We start from the raw sequence: 27,675 nt of genomic DNA on the forward strand, positions 1-27,675 counted from the left end.
ATGGTTGCTTCTTTGCCACCTCTTGAAGCACCTGTCAAACATGTTTGTGAAGGCTGTATTTTGGGTAAGATGCAGCGTTCTAAGTTTCCAAAGGATGGTTCAGTTCGGGCCACATGCAAGTTGCAGCTTGTGCATAGTGATGTTTGTGGGCCCATGCAAACTCCGTCCTTGGGCAATTACCTGTACTTCGTGACTTTCATTGATGATTACTCCAGGCATGCATGGGTATTTCCACTTAAAGCGAAGTCCGAAGTTTTTATGTGCTTTAAACAATTTTTGGGTATGGCTGAAAATGTCTCGAAATGTACTATGGGCACCCTCCGTTCCGATCGAGGGGGGGAGTATATGTCTCATGAATTTAATGCATTTCTGGCTAGTCGTGGGATAAAACACCAATGTACAATGCCTTATACACCTCAGCAAAATGGTGTTGCTGAGAGGAAAAACAGGTCACTGACGAAAATGGCACGATGTATGGTCAAAAGTCAAGCTTTGTCACATTCTTTTTGGCTTGAGGCCATTATGTGTGCCACTTATGTACTTAACAGGTGTCCTACGAAAGCTTTGCAGTCTATTACTCCATGTGAAGCATGGCATGATAGAAAACCTTCTATTGAGCACATGCGTGTTTTTGCCTGTTTAGCATATGCTTTGGTGCCACAAGTGCAGCGCAGAAAATTGGATGATAAGGCTGTCAAATGTATTTTTGTTGGTTATAGTGCTGAAAGCAAAGGTTACAGGTTGTATCATCCGCAAAAAAAACGTATTATGGTTTCTCGGGATGTAGTGTTTGTGGAAGATTCTGTTCAGCCCTTGTTGTCATGTACTAGAGACAGTAATGTAAGCTCACAGGACATTTATGACACTTTGTTGCCTCTTTTTAGTGGTGGAAATACGAATGTAAGTTCCAATGAGGCAAATGTACAGCCTATAGGGGTTTCTGAAAATGTTTTAGATGAGCCTATTACTGATGCAGATGTACATGATGTACTTGATGAGGAAAGGGCTGAAAATGAGCAGGCTAGAGGTATGCCAAAATGGCTAGTGCACACTTTGCGTGACAGTAAATTGGATGCACCTTTGTCTAGTCGTACTCGTTCAGGCTCTCGCCATGCATCTTATGCATCAGATTGTTATGCTTTGGCTGTGTCTAGCTTACATGATGTTGAGGAGCCTCTGACTTTTGATGAAGCACAAAATTCAGAAAATTGGATGGCTGCCATGCAATCAAAATATGATGCACTTATAGAAAATGACACATGGACTTTATGTGATTTGCCTCCTGGCAAAAAGGCCATTGGTACGAAGTGGGTTTACAAGTTGAAACGCAAGCCGGATGGTGAGATTGATCGCCATAAGGCTCGACTTGTTGCAAAGGGTTATGCACAGCAAAAAGGCATAGATTATGAAGAGACTTTTGCTCCCACTTGTCGTATGACTACTGTGCGTTTTCTATGTGCATTGGCAGCTCATTTTGGTTGGGATGTACATCAATCAGACGTTGTTGCTGCTTTCTTGAATGGTGACATATTTGAGGAAGTTTATGTAACGCAGTCTCGCGGTTTTGTCATAAAAGGACAAGAGGACAAAGTGTGCAAATGTAACAAGGCTTTGTATGGGTTGAAGCAATCTCCTCGTGCTTGGTATGAGAAAGCTGACACTCATTTGGTCAAACAAGGCTTTCGTAATAGTCCAGCAGAAATCACATTGTATGTAAAGCGTGAGGGTGATGTATTTCTCATCGTGGTTCTTTATGTTGATGATTTGCTGATCACTGGACCAAATGAGAGACATATTGCTGAATTTAAGGCTGATTTGAATGCTATTTTCAAGATGAAAGATTTGGGGATGTTGCATCATTATTTGGGTATACAGTTTAAGCAGTGTGATGGTGGTATTGCCTTGTGTCAAAAAAGTTACATAGAGACATTGCTATGTAAATTTGGACTTGAGGATTGCAAACCTATTGCCACTCCCATGGAAACGGGTTTGAAGTTGAGTCTACATGATGTTGGTGATCCTACTCATGTCACTCTTTACCAAACTGCTGTTGGCTGCCTCATTTATGTATGCAACACGAGGCCGGATATTCAGTTTGCAGTCTCACAGGTCAGCAGATTTATGCATAGCCCAGGGTCTAAGCATTGGCAGGCTGTCAAGAGGATTTTCCACTACCTTAGTGGCACTTTACATCTTGGCTTGTTTTATCCCAAGGGGGGATCATTGCCGCCAGACTTACATGCTTTTTCGGACTCGGATTGGGCAGGTTGTTTTGACACACGAGTGTCCACAAGTGGTTTTTGTTTCATGCTTGGCAGTTCATGTATATCATGATTGAGCAAGAAGCAACCTACTGTGGCCACTTCGAGTTGTGAGGCTGAGTACAGGGCAATCTTCACAGCTACGGTTGAGTGTGTATGGCTCAGACGCCTTATGGCTGATTTGGGTGTTGGACAGGACACTGCCAACACTATCTACAGTGACAATCAAAGTGCATTGGCAGTTGCGAGGAACCCAGTTTTTCATGCTCGCACAAAGCACATTGAGGTGCATTACCACTATGTCAGAGAGAGGCTCTCAGCAGGAGAGATCAGCTTGGCTTATGTGCCAACATAGGACAACCTTGCAGATCTTTTCACAAAGGCATTGTCTCGTGAGAAGCTTGAAGCTTTCCGCAAAGCTTTGGGCTTACTCCCCTTTGTGGACTGATCCTGTCCTCAGGGCATGGCACTTCCCTTTACTCATGTGCCAGCTCTCGTTCACCGCATCACTCCAGGGGGGATTTGTTACCATATACATGTGGTAGTGATGTGTGTGAACACACTAGGACCGCCGGGGCATTTTTTCCCTCTTTAGGAGGTTTTTTCCCCCATGCATTGTATATACGCCCATCACTCTAGGGCTATCTATCTTTCCATTGCACACTAAGTAATACACTCTCTATTGTGTGCCTTGAGCTTCCTTCATCTTCTCCAAGCTGTGTGTGTTTCTCTGCAACCCTAATTCCAATAGAGAGCTCAGGTCCTGCTGGGACCTGCGCACAAAGAGAGAAGAAGAAGAGGAATGTTCTTCTCATGCATCAATGCTCTAGCCACTTCTGCAATGTGCATGTTCTTTCGCTCAGCAACACCATTTTGTTGTGGAGTATGTCTACATGAAAACTGCCTCTGATTTCCATGCTTCTTCAAAAAACCATTGAATTCATTCGAGAAATATTCTCCCCCTCCATCTAACCTCAGACACTTTACGTGTTTCACAGTCTGTTTTTCAACCATAACTTTGAAATTTTGAAAATGCATAAACACCTCACTTTTCTACTTCATGAAGTAGACCCATACCTTCCTCGTATGGTCGTCAATGAAACTCACATAGTATCTACATCCACCCATAGATGCAGTCTTTGTCAGACCCCATACATCTGTATGCACTAAATCCAATGCATTCATTAGGTGAAATTTGGACTCACAAAGGGGACCTTTTAGGAGTTTGACTTTACCTCTTTCTACCAAAACGGACGCATGGATAAATTTTTGTAAAAAAACTCCAAAGTTGGCGGAGGTTTGACAATTAGAATGTCCTCTTCAAGCTCTATCTAGTGATATATAGCACGCCATGAGATTCCTCATATTTTAGAAGATTCTTTTTTTTATTCACTTAGATTCCGACAGAGTTGTCACATCATAAGTGAATCGATAAAAGAATCTTCTAAAATATGAGGAATTGCATGGCGTGTTATATATCAGTGGATAGAGCTTGAAGAGGACATTATAACTATCAAACCTCTGACAACTTTGGAGTTGGTTTGCAAAAATTTATCCATGCGCCCGTTTTGGTAGAGAGAGGTAAAGTCAACCTGCTTAAAGGGCCCCTTTGTGAGTCCAAATTTCACCTAATGCTTGCTTACATGCTTATCATGAGGAAAGGATGTGTTTGCCTGCTTTCCAAATTGACAAGCTTCACATACTTTCTGCATTTCAGCAACTTTAAAAATAGGTACACCTGTAACCATCTCTTTAGTCTTCATCATTTTCAGCCGGGCTGCAAATTTACGTGACCAATACGTTTGTGCCAAAACTGTATATCTGGAACAACACCTGCACCTCGTGCAAACAGGGAAGAATTAACCTCAGACACATTTACATCCAAAGTAAACATTTTTTCCACTTTCTTTCCTTGCACAACCAGCCTTACATCCTTCTTATGCTCTTCGACAAAGAGACCATCGTAGTTAAAGCTGACGTGTAAACCCTGCTTCAACCGTTTGCCCAACAGAAACCATGTTCTTTGTAATGTTGGGTACATGTAGATCAGTTAGGTACTTCACTTTACCATCTGCCATAGACAATGGCACATTTCTTGTATGCATAATAAGATGTGTAGTAGCATCCCTAGTTTCTACATTTGTAAAGTCTGCATTTTCTTAAACCATTCACCATGGGTGGTCATGTGATTAGATGCACCAAAATCCACATACCAGACATTATCACTTGATTTTTCCACATTTGCAAACATGGTATTCAACATGTGCTACATCACAAATAGCCCCTCGGGCTCACCTGCATTCCTGCTAGTAGTTGCATAATTGTTTGGATGCCTCCTGTCCGAACAATCACGTTCAAAGTGACCATCTCTTCCATAGCCCGAACATACTACATTTTCATGTTGACCTGCATTATTGCGTTTTACAATTCCACGACCTCTTGGACTCCCCCTACCTCAAAAGTTTCCTTGACCACCACCTCTATTTTGAGCATGATTGTTGTTCTACTGTTTTGTTTGGTGGTTGTCTCTTCCTTGGCCTCGTCCACGACATGTACCGCATCCTCTTCCTATGTTGTTGAAAAGGACCTATTCATAGTTGTTTCCACCCTGCATAGAGGATTCTTCCTCAAGTTCCTTCTCTTCCACAATCAATAAGGACACCAAATTTGTAAACGAGGGAATGTTCTCTCAAAGATAGATGCCAAGTTTTTCCTCAGGACCCAAACCTTGCAGACAGACTTCTACTTTATTATCATCATCGACTGTAAAACCAATTGATGCAAGTGACTCACATATATTGTTTATCTTTAGCAAATATTAATTGATGGACACACTTTTCTTCTGCACAATATTCAGCTCAGTCTTCAATTGTAGCTTCCTTGCCTTTGTGTTGGTCACATTCAATGATAGCAGAGTGTCCCAAGCCTCATTAGGAGATTGAGCATCCTATATATGCTCAATCATAGTGTCTTCTACACTAACAGACAGCCAATACATGACTTTCCGAGCTTCCTAGTTCCAGTTTTTAATGTCTTAATTTGTGCAACATTTGCACCTTCCTCTAGTAGTAGTGGTGCTACTTCATGCTCTCCATCAATGTAGTCCCAATAACCTTTGCCCATAAGGAAACTCGTCATTCTGAAATTCCAAGCATGGAAGTTATTCTTGTCCAGCTTCTCACTGACAACCTGGCTAAGTCCATCATTGTTGGACGGCATGTCTTCAACCCTTTACATAGTCTTCAAGCAGCCTGCTAAAAATAGTCGATTACCACCTATAACCACAATCTGCATATATACACATGTTTCACTATACTAAATAGTGTTTGTGCATAGTGCATAAAACCAAAGCTTTCTGCACCACCTATATGTAGATCTACAGAATCCTGAACCTTAGCGTTTCTACACGCGAACGCACTCTAACTCCAAAACAAGGGTCAAAACGTGCCCAAAATGGAAATCTGACTGCACACTTTCAATCCAAAGGACAACATAGAACCCTAAGATGCACACTCTCCAGGTGGAATCACCTAAATGGGAGATCGTTGACATTGGCTCCCGGGAATACCGAAGCTGCTCCCTAGACTGCTTCTACTTGCTGCTCCAAGCTCCTCAGACACAACCAAGCTCTGATACCATGTCAAGAGATAGAGAAGGAGAGAGCTTGAGCTCTTGCAATCACACACACACAGAAAGATGGAGGCAAAAGAATGTACATCTTCTTCTTCACAAACTCAAGATAAGAGGTCTCCAAAACATAAGGGATAATACAACATAAAATGGGAACTAGTACGATGGTCTAGTATGAACCACTAGTGAGTGAGCTTAGTAAATAAGTGTGCCATCACTTTGGTAGGTAGACCATCTCGGTGTAGTCCATCTGTAGTATCACTAGCAAAGATATGTGTATCCACCGAGGCGCCCCAGTGATGATGAATGTCAGTGTGATAGTCATCCAGGATTTGACATCTCAACATCTATGCCAAATGCAACTGTGTTCTCTTTTATCCTCAGTGCATGCAACTAGACAGCTTTGTAGAAAATGCTGGAAAACATTTTCACAAATGAGTGTGAGATATGGCTTATATCTAAATATCAAAGATTATATGTACATGGCTAATATTAACTTTTACCAAATAGCATGTCCATGGACATTGCTAGATAGCAAGTGCTATTTTTTTCCCTTATTCAAAAAAATGAGTTTCCATAAATATATAGGGCCTTTTTATTAGGAAAAATAAAACAAACACTTACTGTCCACGACTCCCTCCCACCTCTTTAGCTCAAAGCATGGGGGGTGTAATTCTCTCTCTCTCTCTCTCTCTCTCTCTCTCTCTCTCTCTCTCTCTCTCTCTCTCTCTCTCTTTTGTGCGTGAGAGTTAGTGTGGACACTTAAGAAGAAGCTACATGTTGTATTAAGGACAACAAGGGTGCACTCACGAAATTGATGGAAGAAGTTCCTATAAGACCCGACGTTTTAACTAATTATGTCCATTGGAGAAGCAGCTTAAATCATGTGCCCTCATCAAGGAGTACAAGGCCTTAAAGACGAGATAATATCAGGAGCGTAGCAAGCGCAAGAGCTATACAAGGTTATCAGATGCCAAAAAAATAATCAAACAACACAATGAGATAGTAAAGTAATTGAGTGATAGGACCTAAAGCATGGAGAAGACAATAAAGTGGGAGATCCTTAATCGAATTTTGGAGCATCCAACAATGACAAGACTACTTGATAGAACCTTGAGGGAGGAACACGAAGTGTCAGCAACTCTATCAGTCAATGTCTACAAAATATTGGCAATTGTTAAAAGATGAGTTTGTTTCTTAAGGAAAGTACTTTGGCAATGCTGATAAACTCATATGGAGACTTTCCCATGGCTAAGGTAGCAAGGGTTATGGAGGTCTCAAAACCATCCTTGTATAAGGCAAGGTCTAGTGTCCAAGCCACCTCAAATCATGTTTTGTCTTATTTTCATTGGCGGCATGTTGGAAGCAATTGAAGGATCTGTAGTTTACTCATTTTGGCAGCTAAGTCACGTTCTTCTCCCAATAAGCAAGATGTTTGTGAAAATGATTAGGGAGAGGAGCAGCCACATCAAACAACTCAATGAGCCATAGCTATACCATTTGTGTAATGCTAAGGACCATAGAGGAGATGCTATTTAGCATAGTTATTGCTATTGATCATGTACGATATATTCTAACTACATTGTGTTCATTACTGCTATCATATTCCCCTAATAGTTAGTAGCCAATACTTTATGCTCAGTAACATAGAGGCCATGCCTAGTAGCATACACACCATGCTAAGTAGCATGCTTCCTTGCATACACGACATCTTGACTAGTTTACATTACATGCATGGTAGCATACACGCCATGATTAGTAGCATGCATGCCATGGTAACTAGCGTATACACTATGCTTGATACCTTACATGCCATACTAGCTAGCATATGGGCCATGCTAGGTAGTATACATACCATGCCTACTAGAACACACACCATGATTAGTAGCATAAAGTCCATGGTCAGTAGCATATGGGACATGCTGAGTGGCATACATGCCATGCTTACTAGCATAGACACCATGATTAGTAGCATAAATTCCATGGTTAGTAGCATTGGGGCTATGCTAACTAGCATGCACGCCCTACTAAGTAGCATATACACTATTCTTAGTAGCTTGCATACCATGCTAGCTAGCAAATGGGACATTCTTGGTAGCATACATGACATGCTTAGTAGCATACACTCCACAATCAATAGCATATGGGATATGCTAGCTAGCATATACTCCGTGCTAACTACCTTACACACACCATGTTTAGTAGCATACTCGCTATGATTAGTAGCATGCATGACATGGTAACTAACATATACACTATGCTTGGTACTTTACATGCCATACTAGATAGCATATGGGCCATGCTAAGTAGTATACATACCATGCTTACTAGCATACACACCATGACTAGTAGCATAAAGTCATAGTCAATAGCATAAGGGCCATGCTAAGTGGCATACATGCCATTCTTACTAGCATACACACCATGATAGTAGCATGAAGTCCATGGTCAGTAGCATATGGGCTATGCTAACTAGCATGCGCGCCCTACTAAGTAGCATATACACTATGCTTAGTAGCTTGCATACCATGCTAGCTAGCATATGGGACATTCTTGGTAGCATACATGCCATGCTTAGTAGCATACAGTCCACATCGATAGCATATGGGCTATGCTAGCTAGCTTATACTCCATGCTAACTACCTTTCGTTCATGCTTGATAGCCTACACGCCATGCCAATTAGTATATGGACCATGCTTGGTAGCATAGACTCCATGCTTAGCACCATATAGTGCATGCTAACTAGCATGTACTCCATGCTAACTACCTTTTTTCCATGCTTGATAGCCTACATGCCATGCCAATTAGTATATGGGTCATGCTTGGTATCGTGCATGCCATACTTGCTAGCATAGACTGCATGCTTAGCACCATATAGTACATGCTAACTAGCATAGAGTCAACCTAACTAGCATATTGTCCATGCTTAATAGCCTATAGTCCATGTTAACTAGCATATGGGCCATGCTCCCTTGCATACACATGTATTCTTAGTAGCATACACTCCATTCTAACTAGCATATTGTTTATTTTTTTGCTAGATAGCATACATGAAGTTCCATGTTTATATAGTCGGTAGCATATTTGGGGCATATCTTACGGCATGTGTGAATCTAATTGCTGGACTTGATTATTTACAGGTTGAGCTGTTTCCTAGATTCAAAGCCCTTCATTTAGAGTGAGTCCAGAGTGCAAAATTTCACTTGCATGCTTTTGAGTATTTAAAGCCTTTCTTTATTTGCGAGTGAAGGATAGATATATAAATTGTTTGCAAACATCATGTGCAGATGTCTTTCTTAAAAGATGCACTCAATCACATGCGTTCCCAAAAGTCGGGCCTCCATGTTGGCAAATGTAGATGCAGTTGTTAGATGCTGGTGGAGATGGTTCTAGTGTCTACTCCTTTACATAGTACATACTTTCACTTGTGTCCCCCAGCTATGGGAGTTGGTGGTCTGTCCAAAGTGAGAGGAGGAGACCTTTCATTAAAAAAAAGTACTTTGTGGGGAAATGCAAAAATTGTGGAATCAAGAAACTAGTTTGTTGTGCTCTAGAGACAAGAAACAAAGGGTTGTCTATTACAGTAAAGGTGTTTGCATAATTTGTGGAGAGTAGAGACACGAAAGGTAACAGGAGGAAGAGGAAAGACCTTCTAAACAAGGAAATGCAAGCATGAGAGTTTCTTGCACTTTTAAGATCCAAGCTGAGCATCTTCATTACTCACAACTACGTTGCCCATTGGCAATCACAGCAGTCTAAAGAATGTAGTAGTAGCTTCCCACATGATGTGGTTGTATTTGTGATCGACTTTGCAAAGAAATACACCTTCATATAGCAAAATGAAATGCAACCTATGCAATGGCATTCGACACAAGTGTCCACTTTCCAATTTTAGATGACATCATCAAAACTGTCCACTTTTTCATTTCAGATGACACAGTATGATACCTTGTTTTTTGTAAAGCATTGCTTTATTTTGCACTTTGGATGGTTGAAGGAGGAAGGCGTAACAATCAAATCACATTGGGTGTGATCAAACGATGCTACTTCACAATTCCCAACTCGCTACATATCGGGACCGAAAGTGCTGGGCGAGCCGTTTCCGTCCCCAGCAGAGGAAGAGGGTAGCCGCCAAACCACAGAACCAAAAATAAGTGTGTACCCATAAGAAGCCCCCCCGCCCCCCCGGGCCCTTGGTCCCCCGAGATGACCTCCACTCTTCTTTAACAGATCCCCCCCTTGCGGATGCCAAGGCCACCTTGCCCAACCTCCCCACAATACATCTTAAAGCATTACATTCGCACCAAATTTACACACACACACATATATATATATATATATATATTATACAAATCTTTTGTTTAGCTCTAGCTCTTTGTGAAGTAGTTTTGAGGTTCATTTGTACAAACAGTGGTAAATCAATATAAGAACTAACAAGACAAAATAGTTTGAATGTCCAAAAAATCAGCATTTCGTTTATTATTGCGTGTGTACACATAGTGCTACTTCTTATTTGATAAAAATGTGGCCTTAACATAATCATCGCAACAGTATAAACCAGGATGTTGTTGAGTTAGTCCATGGTCAGCTAGTAGCTTTCTTGCGTGCATGATGAGGTCATAGTTTGTTATATCTTGGTTGGGATCTAGCTGTGATAGAACGGTAAGAATGGCATAGGTCATTGCCCCAAAAGGTGACTTTGTAAGCGGCCCAAATTCAACTTTCGTAGTAGTATACGAAGGCATGACATCCTGAGCACTCTCATAGGCTTGGCATGCACTTATTAATATAGCATTATCCTCACAAGGAGCCTTGCCAAGTTTAACATTACATGGTTTAGGTAAGTCAAAACTTGAGCTACTATTAGCTTTTTGGCAACAAGACTCCAAAATGCATGAAGTGGATTGGAGTTCATTTTCATTACCAATATCTATGGAGCAAGTGGGGACTAGTTTAGAAGCAACATTGAGAAGATTTTTGAACTTGATGCTAGACTCTTCCTTGAACATAGTAACTAGGGAATGTCTCACATCGGATATATTGATAGCTTTCTTCTCATTTCTCCCTTGAAGAATTTCTATGAAAGTTGAGATTGGTAATGATCTACTTGACCCAACACCGATTGATCTTTTCCTTTTCTTAGCAACACCTTTACTTGTTGGCTCGATCCCAGTGGCAGAGTTAGAAGTATCACCTACATATGTAAAACTATCTCCAATTTGCTCTTTTTCATATTTTATGAGACCTCCACTACAGCAAGAGTCTGCGACAATGGTCAAGGTTACCCCTTTTGGAAGTAAGTCAACAACCTCGCGTATGTCCTCATCTACAAAAATACACAAAGTTAGCGTTTTAACAAATAAAATGTTAAGAAATTCAAAATAATAAAATAGTGGTTCAAAATAACAAATCAATTAATGACATCACTGCTAGCCACTTTAGATATTCACCCACAAACACACATACTTACATGTACACACACACACACACACACACAAAGAGAGAGAGAGAGAGAGAGAGGAGAAGAAGACAAGTTTAACGTCAGAGGAATCTATCCCAAGAGACCTCAAAGATCTATCTGACGAGAGTTGAACTCAAGACCTGTTATTCAAGAGGGAAATGGCATAACCAATCTACCACACTTGGGTGATAGAAAGGTTATACCATTTTCCTCTTCTTATTAACACACCCACCCACACACCCGAGAAGAAGAGAATTTTAACGTCGTAGGAATCTATCCCAAGAGACCTCAAAAAGAGAGAGAGAGAGAGAGAGAGGGGGGGGGGGGGGGGGGGGGGGGGGGGAGAGTCACCATTAAGTAGAGAGTGTACCTGTAAGAAGGTTCATGTCACAAGGTACAATGCATTCATCATATTGTGAAGGGGCAAGTTTGCAACTTGGCCTCACATTAGGGGGAGGTAGCCGGATACCATGTCCACTAAAGTGGAAAAAAACCATATCATCATAACTAGACATGGAAGCAATAGTGGTGCAAAGAGCTCGGCGAATGTTGGCTCCGGTTGGCATTGTGAGCATAGGGTCATTGTCTACCAATACCTAGAGGAAATTCTTGTATAGTTAGTTGGAATGCAGCATGGTGAGAAATCACGCTAGGGCACAAAATGTTGCTTTAAAATTTGGGAGAATTTTGATTTTTGAGTCAAATGACACGCATATGTGCATGTGCAAGGACACACACACATGTATGTATGTATGGATATTGTAAATGTACTTATATGTGTGTACGTGTGGTTTGTTTTCCTTGTTTTGTGTTTTTTTTTTTTCTTGAGGGGGGGCCGAACGTCGCAAAACAATTCGGCCAAGGTGAATTTGTGAATTTCTAGTACTTTTGGCATCAAACCCTTAATATGAGCATGGAGAGAGTACTTGTATGTGTGCCCCATCGAAGTGGAAACGCTTGCAAAGGGTGGAATGCATGGCCCACACGTCGTTGACGCACCCCTTTAGCTCCGCCAACGTCCCACCATAGTTACAACCCACCAACACTGCTGCTCGTTTTCCGCCCATGTGTGTGTGTGTGCGTGTGTGTGTGTGCGTGCGCGCATGTGTGTGTGGCGCACTAAATAGCTGACCTTGTTCGGCTTTGACGAGTGCTTCTACACAAAGCTATGAAGTTGTTCAAGCGAATGCATTCATTCACACTTTTAAAATATGATCCAAACACTTGGATTGCTTCAAGCAAAGAAATCCATGCTTAAGTAATGTAAGTGTTTATTCTTTTAAGATATGATCAAAACACTTAGATTTCAAGCAAAGAAATCCATGCTTAAGTAACGTAAGTGGTTGGATCTTATCTTAAAAGCGTGAATAAATGCCTTAACTTGAACAACCTCGTAGCTTTCTGTAGAAGCACTCGTCAAAGCCGAACAAGGTCAGCTTCAAGCGAAGAAATACATGCTTTGAGAACATGACCCTGCTCTGAGAGCCGAGAACAGGGAAGGCACATTTTGTAGTCGGAAGATGCGGACGCCAGCCCTAGCTGCTTTGCACCGAGGGGAGGGCCTCACAAGCGGACGGTCTAGGGGCCACTTCATCTCTCGCTTCGAACGCTCACGGGGCTGCTCTGTGTGCGGGTCTTCTTGGGGGGTGCGGCTTCGGCCAATGGACAGGGGAGCTCTTAGATCTGGGCTCCCAGCTGCCCTTTCCCAGCGGAGGCGGTTCTATCCTTGCAGCTCAGACGTTTTTTTTTTTTTTGTACGGAGGGCTTGGCAGCGGTTTTGTTTCGACTCGGAATACATAGGTTCACCTTGGCAGGTGCAGATGGTTAGTGGCTTGGTGGTCTTCGGTGTTCACCTTGGCTCTCCTCTTGCGGGAACCCTGGTTGTGTGGCAGGCATCGAGATGCTCATGTGGGAGCAAGTGGAGTCCTCAGAAGAGGTTTGGCCCCCCTCATTGGCCTGCAGCTCCGTGGTGGTTTAGCCGGTGTTTTCGGATATCAGGTTCAGAGTTGGTCTCAAGGGAGATGTTGTGGTGGTGGCTTCCCAGCTTTTCTCTTGATCGGTCCTGGTGCTGTGGCTTTATTGTTTCGGATCTTTTTGAAGGCGCTATTCGGGCATGCGGGTTGTCAGTGACAGCAATGCCAGCATGGTGGCACCTTCAAAGGGGTGGTTTACTGATGGGGACGATGAGCCCCACCCTTTCGGCTAGTTCTTCGGTATGCTATTGTGTATGGTTTGTTGGTGTCTGCCTTGGTTGGGGCTGGCCTCCCCTATTCTGGCAAGTACTCCTTATTGTTCATCTGGTATCTCGTGGTGATGGTTGATGCCATGGCTCATGTCGAGCACGGTTATTCCACTCACATAATTGTGAGTTTTGTAAAAGAAAGAAAAAAAGAAATACATGTTTTGGTCGTGGTGGGTGCTTCAAGCTCTTCTCCTCGGCTCTCACTATCTCCTACACCTGCTCTTCTTATTGGCCTCGCAACAGAAGTCACGTTGTCATTGCCCTAACTCGGGAGTCGTAACTGGCAGGCCTTGGCCCTGAGCCCAAGCCCAAAAGGTCCTGGTGAACAATCCATACATTCACAATATTATTGTCAATCATAATAGGAGAACCTTATAAAAATTGGCCTTCCTTACAATTAGTATCAAGGTTTGACGGTTACATTTTGCAACGATGCAAAATTTTGGAAGCTCTATATAATGGAGGAAAACAGAACCCACAATGTCATTGAACCTTGAGCTGACAATCCCTTTTAAAATTGGCCTACACCATAGCATCAATTTTCCTTGATGTCTAGAACATTATACACTTTACGTTATCACCTCCATGTTCACTCATACAATACTATGTTCCCTACTCAGCTGCAACCCCTCATACTACCAGGAAAAGTGATTTTTTGGCAGAACTCCTTCCATAGAAAGTTGTATTTGACTCCTTACATACAGAGTACAACACGAAGCACCGGAGATGCCATCAGATTTCAGTCAGTAAGTTCTCTTTGTGCATAAGCTTTATAACATAGGCAGGCAAGTACATCCAAACAGCTCATATCCAATAGAGTGCAAATGGACACAAGCATTGTAAACCCCACAAGCGAACATTGGACGGCTAGATCGTCATCAGCAATTTTTACAAGTGTCCCCATGGCTGCAACGCTTGACTCCAAAAATAGTTGCTTTGTCATCCGATGAGATGGCGTAGTCAACAATTATCCTCACCGCCTGCAAAACAGTGCAATCACATCTTAAGAGTTTAGCGTGGCAATATACTTTCAAAATTAGCACACATCTAAAGAAAAGTAGAGGAGAAGCCAAGAATAATGTCTTCCCTACATATTACACACAATGATGTAAAAAAATATCCTTTGATTGTTACGTGTGTATTGCACTGGAGCCACGTGGACAAGCTATTGGAACAATCTACAGTCAGTCTTAGTTAGCTTAGGATCTAGCCTCGCCCTTTGTGAGCCTCTAGAAGGACGTGCATTATCAAGCAGGTCATAGTTGCCTACCCTCACTTGCAAAGTATAGTCAATTAAGTATATAGGCATATGAACATTCACTTAAGTCATTTACTACTACATGACTTTGACATGACATTTATAAAAAGTAAGTAGGGCAAATCGCAAAAGAACCTATATAAGCAACCCCTTGCTCCCCCATTGGGAAAATCAGAAGATCAGTACCCAATACCCAACAATACCCTAGCGTTTTCCTCACCATCCATCAACGTTTCCATCGCAACCAGCGTTTTTGCATCAAATCAGCCAACACTTTTGCACCAGATCAGCCCTAGCGTTTTTGCATCAGCATCATTAAACTTTTGATTTGGGCAGAAGATCCGATTCATCATCCTATAACATAGCAAGAGCATTTGTCACACCAAATGGCATCACTAAGAACTCATACACACCAAATCTCGTCCTAAACGCAGTCTTGTGCACATCCTCTGCCTTGAAACAAATCTGATAGTATCCATTCTTAAGATCTATCCTGCTGAAAATTGCAACACCCTCTAAATGGTCAAGAATATCATCAATCCTTGGAATAGGAAACCTGCTCTTGATGGTATTCTCATTTAACGAACGGTAATCAATACACACAAAGAGCCATCCTTTTTTGGACTAGAAGCATTGGGGAGCAAAAGGGTGAAGAACTAGGTTGAATCAGCCCTTTTTCTAACAACTCCTCTACTTGGCTCATAATCTCTTTCTATTGGGCCGCACTAACCCTGTAGGGAGGTCTATTTGGTGAGCTACAACCTAGCACCAAATCTATCCCATGATCCTCAGACCTCTCTGGCGGCAACTAGGACGGTAATGAATCAGAAAAACAATCACTAAACTCTCACAAAAATGCAGACATTTGTTTATCTAACACAGATAAATTTGACTAACAATTATCTAAAGCATCACGTGCAAAAATCAAGCACGCAGAAAGATGATTTTAATTACAAAAGTGATAGCCAAAGCTGATACAATAGGGACAGACTCCCCTTTAAGCTTTACAGTCAGGATGTGAGTTTTGCCTCTATGCTGCAAGGTGACCTTTTTGTTGAAGACATCCAATATTCCCTGTACACGTAACATCCATAGGGTTCCCAACAGTGCATCGCACCTTCCAGTGGCATGATATAAAATCCCTTTGTGTCCACATACGAGTGAATATGCAGACGTAGCTTTCCAATGATAGGAGTAACACACTCTGAATGACCACGAGATGCCAAACCTGCCTTTGCTCTTTAACTTTGATGCCGAACTTGATAGCCAATTTTGGTGAGACAAAGTTTTCCTTAGCACCTAGATCAAAGAAAATAAGCGTTGTTTGATCCCTAACTTTACCCCACGCTCTACATAACTCATTGGCATTTGAGTTTCACCTATCGCTCACCATATCTGGCACTAAACCTGTCGTGGGTTTGAGCTTCTTCCCTTTCTTGTCCTCTTTTGTCCTCTAAGTCAACTGGCCTCTTTCTCTGTGGACAATCTGTTGCAAAATGGCCATGCTTCTCACAAATAAAGCATATATTCTCTAAGGCGGCTTCTTCTGTTTCTTAGCTTGTTCTCCAGACGTGTCGACTGAGTCCTTAGCTTTCTCTGCCTTTTTAGACCCTTTGGACGCTTCAGAAGTCGCTTTTGCAAAGGGCTTCTTTGCTGAATTTTGTGTGGGCTGGCTCCTTTTCACGTTGCCATGGAATCTAGTGTCGCCTCCTTTCAACAAGGGAGGCCAATCTGTTCTTCGTATAGTAGTTTCAGAGCCCTTTAGGCAGCCCACAAAAATACTTCTCAATATGCTCTGTCAGTGGTACGAAACTGAAGGAAGTTACTAAAAGGAGAGCTTTACAAAACTTCCAATTGTACTCCTCTAAGCTGTTGCAAGTAACTAACTGCATTGAGTTGGTGCCAATCTGTCATGACATAGGCCTCAAATTCAATTGACAGCTGTCACAAACTGCTGACGTGTCAAGCCACTAAAGAATGGAGCCAATCTACAGATCCCAGCCGAGGGGCCTTGTCACAAACCGGAACGCACACGAATAATCAAAAAGCTGAGAATAAATAATCTTTCGACTCAAAAGTGATGAGGGAGAAGATTGACACAATATTTGGGACCAGAAGATGGGTTGGTCCCCCCCCCCCCCCCCCCCCCCCTTAAAGAGAATCTTTATTAGGAAGAATCTTTTTTACAAGCACAAGAACCAAAGTGACCTCTCTGTTCTAGTTCGTCAGACTCGATGGTCAATTCCTTCCCTTGCGGGAGATTCTCGAGAGACGAGCTCTCAATTATGTTTACGTCTGTTCACGGAGCGTGGAGCTCATTAGACTGATCCCGATTCCGTTCCCAAAATCTATGAGCATAGGGCGAGGCCTCTTTGCTCCTTCTTCGTGAGGGAGTACTTGCAAAAGCACAAACATCCAAAAAACAACTCGTACTGTCAATTCACAATTGGTACATGTCCCTCCAAGTACGGGAAAGCGAACTCCGTGTGCTGGCGTCTCTTGATCAATTGCAGATTCTCCGCTGGCAGTACTCCTTTGTTCTAGCGCTGGCAACTCTATGAGACTGAGAGAGAGAGAGCGGGTTTCTTTTATAGGCTCCTGCACCAGCAAGATTAGCCCGTGGGGAGCCAGCTAGAATCGGGCTGCAAGGTAGCGCTAGAAAGACGATATTCCGCTTTTTAGCAAAAGTTTCTCAAAACCCATCTTTACTCTTGTGCTTGCATCTTTACGCGTAATCTTTTTTCCAGTTTGGGTTTCCTGCCATACCAAAGGAATATTCCCTTTCCGATGCTCTTGTCACCCATCATGTGACACATCAAGAATATCCGTTTTCCGGTCTCTCCTACCGAACTAATGGTACAACCCCTTCATGATGCTTAATGTCACCCATCATATGACACAATAGGGTTGTTCGTTCTTGATGGCTTTTAATAATTCCAATAGATCAACAATTCCTAACCTTCCTGTTCAAGTGCGCAAATTTAAATATCCTAATTTCAATAAAAAGAAATTACTTCAAAAAATAAGAAAATTGTCCATTTCGCAACATCTCTCTAACTTCTAATTGTCACATCGTTCACTTGGTCAAACTCGGACCAACTCATCTGCTGCAAAAGTCTTATTCTTAGTGACAAGGATCGGTGAAAGCAAAGGCTTACCATAAAGAATCTCAAAAGGTGCTTTCCTAGTAGAGACGAATGCACGGTATTGTTATACGCGGACTCGACAAGGGACAAATACGTCAGACTGTCTCTGACACATAAGGTTTCAACATATTCAATACTTACAATTAGCGATCTCACTCTATCCATCCGTTTGAGGATGATATGCACAAGAAAAATTCAACTTCGTGCCAAGGTTATCAAACAAAGCATGCCAAAAATCTCCTGTCATGCGAGGATCTCGATCACTCACAATAGACTTCGGCATCACATGATGCTTAAAGATCTGTGCTAGAAAAATACTAGCCATATGATCTGCTTTAATCGTTTTTCTGACTCGAATAAAGTGAGCTTGCTTGCTACACCAACCTTTACCTGTGCTTGATCAACCTTGGGTGTCACAACTCAGTGACATGGCTACCCAGTATACACACACACACACAACCTCTCTTGTGGCGGGCAGAAATGCTGACGTGGCCTGCTATACAGACGTTTGCATTTTGTGGCAGGAAAGGCGAGAAAGGCGGGCAGGCAGCCACGTGGCAGAGCGTACAAACAGCAGCTTTGTCTCTGCTTTTGGCTACGCAAATTGAAGGCTGAAATCCTACGCAATTTATTCTACGCAAGGCAGTTGAGAGAGAGAATTTTTAAATTGCTTTATTTTACCAAGCTATGGCTTGAGAGAGAAAAGAAAAGAAGTGCTTTATTTTAAGAGGCTTTTAATTTTCAGCTTTTGGGGCTCTGCTTTTGGGCATCCCTTGTAACCTTTAAATAAGTGGGCAGGCCTCCCACTTCTCAGAGCATCTAGACGCAGAGTCTGAGAGTGAGAGCCTCCCACTCACTTGTACTTTTGAGTTGCAGATTAATACAAAAAGAAATACCGAAAGGGGCGCCAGTCTTTGGGGCCAATATCTCTAGGCACGGAACTCCGTCGGACCAATGTCGAATCAATTGTGAACTATGAACTGTTTTGAAGTGAATTCCCATGGTGTCGCGGTAGACTCTCGACTTGGAGTGTCCAAGTCTGTTACAGTGGTACCACAGCACGGCCGGTTTCTCTTCTACGGGAAATCCGATCCTTTTTACGCGGCACTTATGGGTTCAAGCAGAGATCACTCGACTTCCTCTGCATTTGGAGATGCGGGAAGAGATCACGACGAAGATTCACGCGAGGAGTATGGCTCGCCTCAGCCTACTCAGGCGGAGCTTGAATAGATGGAGCATCGACGATTGATCCGCGACGCAACAAAGATGATGCTAAATTTTGCGAAAGACCCGAAATTTGCACAATTTATGAGCCAGACCTCCTTCGACGAGGTGCATTCATAGTGGAGGAAAACCGCAGAACCACCGCTCAAACCGGAACTGAAGAAACCTCCTACTCCAAGGATGTATACAGAGCAAGAATTAGAAGAGGTGGTTGATGCACGGATTTCTTAGCTTTTTGACGTGCAGAACAAAGCAGAAAAGCACGACAAAAAGCAGAAGAAAGGAACTGACTTCCCGGGTTATTTGGGTCATCAGTCTACATTTACATTGGCAAGAAAGCAATAGAAGCATGTTCGATTTGAAGGAGTACCCAATTCTTCTTCTTCTTCTTCTTCTTCTTCTTCGAATTCTTCGAATTCTTCTAACTCCTCTGACTCGAGCGAAGAAGACAGAAAAGGCAAAAAGCGAAGCAAAAAGCAAAGCTTCGGAAGGGGCAAGAAAAAGGCAAAGAAGTCTAAATCTCGCCCAGTTGTTGATAGTTCTACAGAGGACTTGTCTTCGGATAGTTCGGACTCTGACGACGGCAACCTTTATGCAAAGAAGAAGAATTTTTATAAAGCCAACCAATATGACTTTCAAGAAAGTCCGAGAGTTTAAAGAAGGTGGACAGTTAATTAAATTTGACACGTTTTCTGGATATCGAGATGCTTCAAAGGCTTTGGCCTTCATTCAACAGTTTGACATAGCTTTCTCTGGAGGGTGTTACTCAAAGCGCTCCAAGATTCAGAGGGCTACCTCTTACTTCAAGGGAAATGCTCGAACTTGGTGGTCCACGCTTCTATTAAACAAGACAGCGCAAGTTAAATGGCTGAAATTAAAAAGGCTTTTTATTTCTTCTTGGCTGACTCGAGAGTACGAACGCGACATACGAACTGCTTTGAACCATCTTTGGATGACCAAGAAGGATACATTGGATGCTTATTGCGAGAGATTCTGGAGCTCTTTTCTACCAGCCTCTTCATTTAAGAAGATCTCGTTCAAAGAACAGATTAAGCGGTTTACCTTGGGACTTCCTACAGAGATCCAAGATCACTGCTTGGAGGAAAAGTAAGATTCCATTCAGGAACTGATGAGCCATGCGAAACAGGGTTTTGCCATTCACTCAGGCAGTTTGACCTACCCCACAGATGAAATCATGACGCAAAGAACAGAACAAACTTCGAACAATGAAAGTAGAAAGAGGAAGAGCAATCCAGAAAAGAAAGAAAAGGATGCACGATCCAAACTCACTCCTCGAGAGAGAGCTCTCTACATCGAGGGGAATTGCTTTGGATGCGGGGAAACTGGGCACATCTCCGCAAAGTGCCCTAAAAAGCCACCGAAAGAACAGAGCGACAAGGATGAAGACATGCCTAAGGGTTCAAGAGCAGCCAAGGAACGTGGATGAAAAGGCAAGATGAAAACAGGACTGGTTCCAAATTGCGTGGGTACTGACCCAAGCATGATGGACGAGAGTACATAAGTTTGTCGAGCATGGGGCAAAGTGAAAGACCAAGAAGCCCTGATCTTCTTTGATGGAGGAGCCAAGGCCAACTTCATTTTACCTGAATTGGTGGCGCGGCTTGAGATCACACCCGATCGGATGGGACCACTAGCAGAGGCAGTTCTAGCGACACCCAGCAGGGACGTAGCCATTACACATGTCATTGGCAAACTTCGGTTGCATTGTCAGGGATATTTGGGGCATGAGGACTTCTACATAATGACTTTGGAAGGTTGTGATGTCCTCTTGGGAATTCCCTAGTACCACAAGAACAACGCCGTGGTCAATTATCGGGCAAGAAAAGCGACTTTGACTACAGAGAAGGGCTAACTACAGAGAAGCGCAGAACCATTGTACTAGATGTAAAACTTAAGGGCGAGTGTGTCCCTATTGTATCGGCTTCGGCCATTTCAAAATTAATGAAATCCAGTCTGTTTGTTTACTGATCTTTTTGAGAGAGATGAATGATGGGAATAGGACAAATATGTCTAAACTTGATAAAGAACGCCAAGACTCATGCTGATTGCTTCTCAGAGGGCTTGCCAGGCGAGTTACCACCTGCTCGTCCTGAGGATCATACCATTGATCTGATACCTGGAAGCACACCATCGAACCAACCACCTTATCGTGTGAGCCGATCCCAGAACAAAGAAATTATGAACCAAGTGAAAGACCTCTTGGAAAAGGGTCTTGTCCAGCCTAGTACTTCACCGTACTGCTCTCCAGTGTGCTGGTTTTGAAAAAAGACGGATCTTGGAGAATGTGCATCGATTATAGAGCTCTCAACAAAATCAACATCAAGAACAAATTTCCGATTCCTAGGATCTATGATATACTTGACCGACAACAGGGATCCTCCTGCTTTAGCACGATCGACTTGAAAAGTGGATATCATCAAATCCGAATCGCGCCGGGAGATGTCTATAAGACAGCTTTTCGGACGACTTTTGGGTTATTTGAGTTTTTGGTGATGCCTTTTGCCCTAACCAATGCTCCTACGACATTTAACCGAATGATGGACATAATTTTTCGAGAGTACAGACTATTTGTTGGCACTTTCTTTGACAACATCATTGTTTTCTCCAAGGATGAGGCAAGAACATAGAGAACATCTGCTTTAGGTCTTTCAAGCATTACGAGATCACAAGTTGGTGATTAATGCGAAGAAAAATGATTTTTCCCTACCAGAGATACACTTTTTGGGACACATTGTCTCAGCAGCAGGAGTGCAGATGGACCCGGCCAAGATAAAGACTATCCGTGATTGGCCCGATTTGAAGAATGTCCATGAAGTTAGAAGCTTCTTGTGCTTGTGTTCGTACTACACGCGGTTCATTAGAAAGTTTGCAGAGGTTGCTTCCCCTTTGCATATCTTCACACAGAAAGGAGTACCTTTCTCGTGAAGACCCACAGAGGTGACTTCCTTTCAAACATTGAAAGAGAAATTGACTACCGGACCAGTTTTGACTTTGCCAGACTTGCACAAGTCATTTGAAGTATATTGTGATGCTTGTGGTTTACAAACTTCACAAACCATCAAAGTTTACGCTACTTCTTGTCACAGAAACAGCTATTGGAAAGGCAGATGCGGTGGGCGAACATCTTGTCACAGTTTCACTTCCTGATTGTCCATGTGCAGGGACAAATGAATTTGGTGGCAGATGCTTTGTCTCGGAAGCCGTTGGTTCTAGCTATTTCCGCGATACATCATAGGAGCTTCGAGGATATGGTCGATCAATATGCTACAGATACAAATTTTGCAGACATTTTCACACGGATACGGGATGGGGAGACAGTAGCGGGATATTCCATTTGGGATGGCTACTTGTTGAGGAAAACCATGTTGTGCGTTACATAGCCGTTGAGGGAAAAGGTTATGACCGAATGCCACTGTCCACCTTTTACGGGTCACCGCGGCATTGCTACCACCTTGAAAGGGGTAGAGAGATACTTCTTTTGGCCAAGACTCAAGAAGGATGTGGATGAGTTTGTGCGCAATTGCTTGGTATGCTAGAAGGTCAAGTTTGACAGGCATAAAGCACACGGATTGTTACAACCTTTGCCCATATCCACCCGCCCCTAGGAAAGCATTGCAATGGATTTCATTTTTGATTTCCCGGGAACACAGAGTGGTCACGATGGTCTGGACTGTTATTGACAGATTTAGCAAGTAAGCTCATTTCATTCCAGTGAAAAAAACAATCAAGCTTGATCACTTAGAGAGACTGTTTGTGGCCCAGATCTTCAGATTACATGGCATGCCCGAGACGATTGTCTCCGATAGGGACCCCAGATTCACGAGTTTGTTTTGGAAGGCTATTTGGGAGAACATTGGCACGCGGTTGTAGTTCTTATCATCTTTCCACCCGCAAACTGACGAGCAATCTGAGATTGCTAATTCAGTGGTACTAGATTTATTGAAGTCTTACATCTCAGATCAGAAGACTCAATGGGAAAAGTATTTACCTTTGGTGGAATTTGCCTACAACAACACGATACACTCTTCGACGGGGAAGGCGCCATTTGAGATTATTGAAGGTGCTACAAAGATTCCACCCTTCCTAAGCACGAAAGGTAAGATTTTTGAAGCCGATGAGTACATGCGTGACTTGGACACAGCTTTTGCCAAGGAATCTGCAAACGCTAGGTGGTCAGGCTGATCCAAAAACGCTAGGGCTGAATCTGAGTCCTGCTACAAAAACGCTAGGCTCCTGCTGATTCTGCTAACGGTAGGGCTGATCTGTGATCTGCTGTCGCCAGGTTGGTGCACATGCAAAACGCTGGGCTGATCTGCAAAACTGAAAACGCTGGCTGGTTCTTGTTGGCTAAAACCGCTAGGTTGACTGCCGGTCTTGCTGAGAAGGTGCACGTCCACAGTGGTCTGCTGCCTCTTCTACCGAAAAGTGCTAGTGCTAGGGTTTCTTATATAGATCCTTGCTCGTTTTGCCCTACCCAGTTCCCAGCAAAAGTCACTTAAAAATAATAAGTGAAAAATGGCTAAAATAGGGAAAATAGGTCTATGCACTGTAAAAATGCTCCCGATGGGTTCTGATGGTAATCTGATGATCATGTTGTGTGCAACCAGAGGATATCCATCTATTCTAAGTGCCTGGACATACACGATCTGCGAACAGACTCACAAAAGTGCCAGAACACTTCCTAAGCTAACTGAACTCAACCCATGTCATGAAGTAGCTTGCCCACATACACATAGGGTTAAATGTGTAAGTGACATCCCCTCCTTTTCAAAGTGAGGTACTGGTACCGAACTGTATGGCGTCGAGGGAGATCGCCAACATCGTCTGAAATCCTGGAAAGGACTCTTCGCCGGCCCACTCTGATGCGTGGGTCATGCGATACTTGAACTTCATAATGGTCTGCAATGTTGGCTTCTTTGGGCCACGCCGAAAGCGACAAAGTCATATGTGGCTCCTTCAATGCTTCAACTTCGTCTATGGACGTAGGCCCACTTTCTTCAAGAATCTCTGAGGATGAAAATTCCTGAAACCACTTCCAACACAAAAACATGAATATACCCATTCCATGTAAAGTGACTGGAAAAATTCTAGTCTTCTTTAAAGACTGTGCATGTAACGTAGATGAACATATAGACGGAGTATCAAACCATTCATCCAACACACGCTGTCAGGAGTTTTTTGGAGCAAGTGATTACGCATATGTACATACCCATGCATGGTGCATCGAATAAAGGATTGCCCATTTTCCAGAGCCAGGTGGTTACGTGGGGCCCACATGTGTGCAAGTAAGGCAGCATGTACATAATGCATCGATTTTCACTATCACCAGTACCAATGTGTTTTTTCTACAATAATGAGGAGTTGGTAGCGAGTAAAACTTCTCGAGGAAGCTATCCGCGGGCCGACAACATGAGGTAAGCAGGTGCGTCAGATGGCATCTAGTGGCGTCAGGAGGTCGAACGGGATCAATATTTGCATGTGGATGAGTACGGACACAACGTGGATGTTCTCTTGAGATAATTATGCAGAAGGTCATCATGAGGACCATTTTTGGGGGCCACTTCACGTGGTTGCAAGACGCATTATTGGAAAAAGCTGAGTGCCAGGTGTGCGGATGGATGCAGCAGGGTGACAACTATGCACTGCGAGGTCAGCTTTTAGCTTGTTCGAGGTCCGTTTGAGGTCATCTAAAAGACCAAGGGTGCCCAAGTAATAAAGCTAAGTATGGGAACTGAAAAAACAGAGAGAAGACGAGAAAAAACATGGAGAAGAGTGGAGAAACAGCCGCAACTGTGTTCTTGGGGTTTTTGGAGCCTGTTTTGGCCATAAACTGCTCATCCGAAGTCGGATTTGAGCACTTTGACATTGTAGACTGGGATTTTGGGCCGTTCCGGACGCGATGGCGCTGTCCATTTTGCCAAATTCCTCACTCTTTTCCTGCTGTTTTTGCTGTGTAAGTTTCTCCTATGAGCGAAGTTTCGGCTCCAGTTTGTGATTGTATCTGGCATATTTTATCCATATTGTGTGAGCTGTTTGTTCCATTGGTGTTGGCCCAAGCTCAATTGTATCTAAACATCAGAGATTCTCCTCTTTTGAGCTGAGTTTTTTGGGTGTGTGTGTGTGTCTCTCTCTCTGTGTGGAGTGGGCAAGTGGATAGTCTCTCTCCTCTCACTCCATCGGTGTGTTCCCTGTCTCGGCCAGGTGGATTGTGTAAGCCGAGTGGTGCCCCATAGCGTGTGTGTGTATCATTTCAAGAGTGTGTCGGGTCGTTATAGAGGCGTTCTGTGTGTTTCCATCCCGCTCACATTCTTTTGGCGTCCCCACGGAGGATCTTCTTCGAGTACCTTTTGCTTCGAGATTCGGGATTACAGGTTGCAGATTACAGGTTACAGGTTACAGGGACAGGTAGCTGGAGTACAATGATATACTAGCAGTGGTGTCACTTGCAATTGTTGTGGGTATGTATCACTTGGCGCATGTTTGAGCGCATTGTCTGCTGGATTGTACGTTACTTGTGGAAACTGCCATTGTACGCCTTTGTGGAGCCATATTTGGTTTTATTTGGCAGTCCCAGCCATTTCTGAGACTTGGTCTGGAAGATGGTCATTTCTGAGACTTGACTATACGCGATTTGCATTAGCCTTCGTGTGAGGGTCGATAGCGTGAGGTTTTATTGATCTGGGGGATTCTCAAATGTGGAGATCCTTTCGGTGATACAGGTAGCTGGAGCACCCTTTTCGTGACCTCGCCATAGGCTATGTACTAGTGAGTCCTATTTGATGCTCGGGTTCTATTGTTGACAGTTTATGCATACATATACAGTCTATATTTTGGGTTCCTACTGCTCTACTTCTGGGGAAACTCTGTCAAAATTTTTCCAAGTTACGATGGCTGGTTTTTTGGTCTTTTGAGCCATTTATGCTGTTATGCTGCTGAAATTTTGGCAAAAATCAGAGGATAAGACAGGTGTGCTTTCTTGGGAGCTTCATGGTTGGCTTTAATGGATGATCAAAATGGACCTCAGTTCACTCCTTTTCATTTAACACAGAGAATCCAGATAAATGTTCATGTATCCAGGAAGATTTTTTTCCAGTAGCGCATAGTCTTTATGTTAGGGCCAAGAAGATTAAGAGAGATATTGGAATGTCCTTTACTTGTTGTAATTCCAATGATCAACTATGAAAACTCATTTGATGTGCATGTGTTTGTCCTTATCTGAAGTTGAGCTCCATTGAAGTTTCTCGGAGTTGAGTCGGTCAAAAGTTTTGGGTTCTTGCACGTGTGTTCAAAGGGGTTCTCAAAGCATAGTAGCTTGGGTATCCATGGCTTTCTCTTATCCGGAATTTCATGGAAGAAGTGGTAAGGATGCGGAAGACTTTTTGGAGCAAGTCGAGGTGGCATGCATAAGCAACAATATGTGTGATGAGGAGAAGATTTTGAGGCTATTTGGATTGCTTTTGAAAGATGAGGCCCGTGTTTGGTTCATGGATTTGGAAGCTAAAGAAGCAATGGCTTCTTCTTATGGTTTGAGTCTTGACAAGTTTATAGAAGCTTTTTTAGAGCGTTTCCAGGTTTTTGAAGATGCAAATGCAGTATGAAATGAGCTCAATGCTCTTAAGCAAGGTTCTTGTCAAGGTGTTGATGCCTATGTACAAGGTTTTACAGATTTATGGACTCGTTGGTGTGTTGCTCTTAAGGATGAGACCCCCCCTTGTTCATTGAAGAAAAGTTCTTTTGTTGATGGTTTGTCGCCTTGGTTGTGGTTCGAGGTTGAGTTGAAGACGCCCGAGTTTTTTGAAGATGCGGTATGCATTTGCAAACACAAGGAATGGAAGTTTAAGCGTCTTGAGGAACATGGTATCAGTACAGGTATGCATGTGCAAGATGGATTTGACATGGAAGATTAAGTTAAGCCTAAGCACGTGAAAAGTAGCCTATCCTATGATGTTTCTCGTTTCTTCTCAAAGTCTATTGTGAAGCGTAAAGAGGTCTTGCAGGTTGACAGGTTTATGGAAGAGCCTAAAGAGGTGAGTAATGCTTTGGATACAGGATTGAAAAGTCTTGAAGAGGATGCATTGGCTACTTGTGTACCTTGTGATTCTGGGTGTGAGTGTGAGGTCGAGGTTATTGATGATGAGCACGTATCTTTGGATACTAGTTCCTTGGAAATTAGGGAAGAGGGCAAGGTTGAGAGCCATTTTGTGGATTTGTTGGATGTGGAGCCTGTTTTGAAGCCATATTTTGATGTATGTGCAATGATTGAACCGATTTATGAGCATGATTGTGGTTTAGAGCAGGGATTTGTATTGTTGGAGATTGATGAACCCATGCTAGAAGCTATGGATAGTGGTGCTAGCCATGATTATGATGTGGATAAAGTTATGTGTGATAATGAGTATGCTTATGATGATGAGAAGGGGTTTGGCATATA

General features: G+C 42.9%; 2 protein-coding genes across 2 annotated transcripts in view; both read right to left on the bottom strand.

Moving 5' to 3' along the window:
• Positions 1-10,320: 10,320 nt before the first annotated feature.
• On the bottom strand, positions 10,321-12,547 carry LOC147462885 (metacaspase-6-like). Its single transcript, XM_086527688.1, has 3 exons — positions 12,280-12,547; positions 11,724-11,949; positions 10,321-11,218 (listed from the first exon to the last, which is right to left on the bottom strand). Exons 1-3 carry the CDS (start codon positions 12,418-12,420, stop codon positions 10,395-10,397), a joined length of 1,191 nt encoding a protein of 396 aa, XP_086383814.1. The 5' UTR covers positions 12,421-12,547; the 3' UTR covers positions 10,321-10,394.
• Positions 12,548-14,231: 1,684 nt separating this feature from the next.
• Positions 14,232-27,675, bottom strand: part of LOC147462886 (uncharacterized) — a 66,137-nt gene continuing 52,693 nt past the window's right edge. Inside the window, exon 6 of the mRNA XM_086485877.1 lies at positions 14,232-14,575. Coding sequence (XP_086342003.1) covers positions 14,474-14,575 — 102 coding nt within the window. The 3' untranslated portion in view covers positions 14,232-14,473. The remainder of the gene's footprint in view (positions 14,576-27,675) is intronic.

Source organism: Adiantum capillus-veneris, chromosome 2 (genome assembly GCF_014529385.1).
Source record: "Adiantum capillus-veneris isolate H3 chromosome 2, ASM1452938v2, whole genome shotgun sequence".
NCBI classification, from domain to species: Eukaryota; Viridiplantae; Streptophyta; class Polypodiopsida; order Polypodiales; family Pteridaceae; genus Adiantum; species Adiantum capillus-veneris.